Consider the following 4,904-nt stretch of genomic DNA (forward strand, 5'->3'; position numbering starts at 1 on the left):
TTGTCTTTCTAGTTAGTTGTGTTTTTGTCCACCCCCCCTCTTCAGAACTGCACTGTACATTTGAAATTGTATCCAGGCGAAAATAGATTAATTTATAGTGTTTGCATCCCTCCTAGAATGAACTTGCATTAAGAATCGTATTATTCTCGTTATAACGTACTAAGCTGCCTATCTTTCAGAGTAATCGGTAGAGATTACTTCTATAACACAGGTGTGTTTGTAAGGAAGATGAAACACCATGTATCACTGCTGAAGTCGGACTGATCTGTGCTTATAAGCCTTCCTAATCACCCAAGGTGCAACACTCCGGCTTTGCAGGCACGCAGGGACCGCTATGCTTATATAAAATTCGAGATAAATAAAACAATGGATCAAGTCCGTGCTATTTTTCTCCATCCCTTTGACAACAATATGAAGGTTAAAGTCATATGTTTGAATCTTATATTTTCCAAACAGGCCGTCCAGTCGAATCAATCTAACAAATCAAGCAACCATCGTAACAATCAACTCAGAAACAAACCAGCAAGCCAAGGACCAGACTAACAAGGTTTGAAATTGATCCTCCTCAGAGCAGGTGAAAAACGGACCAAGTCAGGTCCCGAAGGGCATAGCTGATACATATGGTAATCTGTATTCATCATATCTCTCCACTGCCCATAGCCAGCGGCGGTTAAATCCACAGAACGTCGACCGGCCGAGATCGCTGCTACAACATCCAAAGTACTTGTAAAGGAGCATTGATCCGTATTGCCTTTTTTTGTACTTTCCAGTGCGAGTCATTGTATACAAGCGCTGATGAGTACGATAGGCCTCCCTTTGCGCAGCGAGAAGCGCCCCCATTTAAACGTAGTCATCTGAGGCTTCATTGATTATGAATGACGTTGGCACACTCATCGCCCCTCCATGGAGCAAAGTCGGAGATTTGAGCCCTGAACAACAGACAGGACGAGGTGGTGCGACTGGTTAAGCTTCGAGCGTGGGAGAGAAAGGCCTATCGAATAAGAAACAACAGCCGATGTGTGAAAACATGAATGATCGTGGCAAGTTCGCTGAAGACCCTGAGTGAAGTACTGTAGAAGTGTTACAAACAGTCTACGGATAAGCTGTCTACCGAGCTTCCGGGCCAAGACATGCTGTATGACGTTTGCAAGCCGAGCTTTGACTACGCAAACGGAGGCTTTAAACGAATTTACGAGCCCTTGAACCTTCAAATGGATCTTCTAGACAATTGAGCTGGTACACAGGAGACGACAAGGCCATCACATCATCCACAAGCAGCCACTTGTTAAGACATTCCCGACTACAAGTTGCGGTTGTGTTTTCAAACGCCCGGTGAGAAGCGGTGATACTGCAGCGACGATTTTTCCCGTCTTTGTAGCGTCAGTGACGTCCACTTTAAACCTGCCAGCGAGCTTCTTCTAACCTACCACTCTTTTTTAAGAGGAAACCCGTTTTTAACATTTTTGGAGTCATTTTTTCCAATGTGGTGAGCTGGACGTGAATGTTTGCTTATGTAAGCTTGAACGGGGAGAAGACTGTTTCTTGCTGAGATCTGTGTGCCACAAGACAGCCTACAGGCCACTAAACATACCGCCGGACTGAGGAAGACTGTATCTGTATCTGTAGAGCCGGTATAACCGCCCTTCGGTGTAACACATCAGCTTCGCAGGCACGCGGCGCGGCGGCAGCTGGCTACATTACACCGCGTATCGATCGACTTGTTACACCTATCCCTTTAACATCTAACTGTGGGCAGAGTATTTCCATAATGGAAGAGTTGTACGTGTGTGAAGAACGACGACGTGGATAGCGGTGTCTGCTAACAGGAGACCATGAGGGGCCTTCATCTGGTTCGTGGCCTGGTTCTGTTCCTAGTGGCCCTGGGCAAGCACAGGAGCGTCCTCTCCAAACAGGGTAAGCCTAGTCTCTACCAGACTAACTACGCTGGTTATATATTTAGGGGAATTTGCCAGGGGAGTTTGGCCGCCTTGTAGGTTTGACTGGCCGCTTCGGAGGGAAAGAAACTACCTCCCCGCCGCCTGACTCCCTTGGCCAATTTTACTCTCTTTTTTGCCGAATTCTACGATCCGTATTCCCGTAGAAAGGCCTGGTGGAGGCTAGGGTAAGCCGGTAGAACGTATCTAGACAGCTGCGTGTGTACGTTTGAGCTCTTGTAACGTATGTTAGTGTAGCAAACGTACATCAAGTGGGCACGTACATAAGTGGGCACGTACATAACTAACGTTATATATAACATAAACTGGTGTGTTACGCCGAAGGGCGGTTACTAGTATACAGATACAGATACGTATGTGTCATAGCTTGCTCCGGCAATAGTCACACCTGTGCTGTGCTCCGTTCGGTCATTTCATTTTATCTCTTGTCATTCCCGAATGTTGGTAGGAACTGAATGGATGTGCTGTGTTATATGGGTAAAGGCCGATGGTTTTGGTATGCAATTAGCTTACAGACAGCTACAGAGCATAAACGTTTACATCTAGATATGTCACCAAAACTTGTACCAAAAACGTTGCAATGCTTAAGGTGTCTAGAAAAGATGGCGACAATTTTCAGGTTTTGCTAGCCTCCTGTGCAGGCAAGAATTTTGAACGCGTTCTCTTGCCTACCATCCTACAACCAGCCGCCCGGAGAAGGTTCGTACCCTCCACGGCCGTAGTTCCCACAAGCGATAGCTCACACACTACACACACTTGCCCACTGCTGTTCCCATCCGCACACAGACAGATTTGAAGAATTTGGATCGTTTACAAAACCGTTGGAAACCCGCTCCTGTCTGTAGCGTTGATGACCCTGGGGAACGATAACTCATTTTCCGTTAATTATAAAGGGATCATATAAAAGGTGCCAAGTCGTTAGTTGGCTGAGCATCGCTCAATGATGACAGGCTGATCCGGCGACGGATCTCAGAGGAATACAGCTCATCAATAGAAAGTTAGAATTCAATTGGGCCATGTAGCTGTTGCGCTGTTATTAAAAAGAAGAGAAGTCAAACCCTTCAGACATAGTGTTAGGCATAGTTATAGTTCTAGACAGCTACCTTCATCATGTAGCCTTTAGTTATATTATACTCTGTTTCATTGTTCTTTTATGTTTTGTAATTTGCAATTAGCCTCCGGGCACGAATTTGCAATAGACTTTTCTATTTAAACTGTGTGGAACTGTGTTTTCTGATAAAACCAAGTGAAACACGATGTGTTGTTTAAATATTTTGATTCTATGCGAAAAAGAGAAGAAATTTATGAGGTGTCTCTCTTGCCAATCAGCAATTCAATTGGGCCATGTAGCTGTTGCGCTGTTATTAAAACTGTGTGGAACCAAAAGAATTTGGTTTTCTGATAAAAAAAGTCAACACGACGTGCTATTTAAATCGTTTCATTCTATGCGAAAAAGAAAAGAAATTTATGAGGTGTCTCTCTTGCCAATTCAATTGGGCCATGTAGCTGTTGCGCTGTTATTAAAACTGCGTGGAACCAAAAGAAATTGGTTTTCTGATAAAACAAAAACGATGCGTATGTTGTCTAAATAGTTTCATTCTATGCGAAAAAGAAAAGAAGAAATTTATGAGGTGTTTCTCTTGGCAATCAGCAAGAAAGTGCCCTTCCAGTACATGATTTTGTCTGACTTACGGCTGGCGGCAGTGCGGATTTGCCTGTTGATTAAGGTTTTAAACAGACATGCCCCGGTCTACAGGGACTTAACCTTCGACTTCAGATGGGTGTGCAGCGATAACAATCCTACCCTCAACAGGGAGGGAGCAACGGGTAGAACTCTTGGGGACTTGTTACTTGGCGCTCCCAGCCCAAAGGACATGCAGACAACACTTATAAGCTCCAGGCCTGTCTTGTCTCCCCTCTTAATATTTATCTGCCATCTACGTTCCAGAATGGCAACAGACATTTTTATCCATTTTCGGCATATTGACTACTGTCAGAGGGCAACGGAATTTCTTGGGTTTTTTTTTCAAAATCAGGCGAAATGTGCGTGCTGATGTCATCCATAAGAACTACTTGCTGCGGCCTAAAAATGGAACTTACCAAGAAGTCTGCGCACATAACCGGGGTAGAATGCCATCGGTATAGACTGTTTCGTTCAGTTTTATTTGCAAAACCGGACTGGTACGGTCTTGTAAAACTCTGGAACTGACTTCCCAGTTTACGATGTAGAACACGCTCGTGATTATAGCCGTGGGCGAGCCGCAAGCCTTGAATTACTGAAGTCAAGAGACCTGAGATGAGTGTGATAGTGCCCTTGTGTGTCAACTTTCAACTTTCAACTTTATTTGTTTAACCAGGAATCACACTCAGGCCACTCTGGCCTGTTTTTCAGGAAATCCTGGTACAAAAGCACAGACAAATACCTAACAGTTAAACAGATTCACAATACATACAAAGTCTAAAAATAGCACATATTCAAATAACTAATCTTAAATACAATTCGATAAAAACTGTTTAAAAGTTCTGAGACTGAGCTGCTGTCGTTGTTGTAGGGGGAGTGAGTTCCAGAGGTAAGGTCCATAGTACTGTAAGCTGTTCCTGTATGAAGTGACTCTTGCTGGTGGACAGGAGAGTAGGTGGGGGTCATAGTCCCGTAGCCGTTTTAACTCTGACCGAGTAGTGCGTACACTCAGTGTTGGTGGAGCTTCCCATTTGAACAACGATGTCATGTACACAGGCGCACATCCACGGACTGCCTTAAAGACAGAGACAAGAGAAGCTACTTCTGCCCGTTTACGCACAGGGTCTATCCCTGCCTCTGCTCGCAAGATGTTAACGGGGACATGATCTTGGAGTTTGTGGCCTGTGATGAGCCTTGCAGCTCTGTTTACCAGTCTGTCCAGCTGTGATGTCAGAGTTTTGTTGCTCTGTACTAGACTCGGTTAGCCA

General features: G+C 44.7%; 1 protein-coding gene across 1 annotated transcript in view; it reads left to right on the forward strand.

Moving 5' to 3' along the window:
- Positions 1 to 1,832: 1,832 nt before the first annotated feature.
- Positions 1,833 to 4,904, forward strand: part of LOC109470746 (neuronal acetylcholine receptor subunit alpha-10-like) — a 27,067-nt gene continuing 23,995 nt past the window's right edge. Inside the window, exon 1 of the mRNA XM_019769816.1 lies at positions 1,833 to 1,914. Within this exon, the coding sequence (XP_019625375.1) occupies positions 1,833 to 1,914 (82 nt within the window). The remainder of the gene's footprint in view (positions 1,915 to 4,904) is intronic.

The sequence above is a fragment of the Branchiostoma belcheri genome, unplaced genomic scaffold (genome assembly GCF_001625305.1).
Source record: "Branchiostoma belcheri isolate BF01 breed outbred unplaced genomic scaffold, Haploidv18h27 scaffold23, whole genome shotgun sequence".
Lineage (NCBI taxonomy): Eukaryota > Metazoa > Chordata > Leptocardii > Amphioxiformes > Branchiostomatidae > Branchiostoma > Branchiostoma belcheri.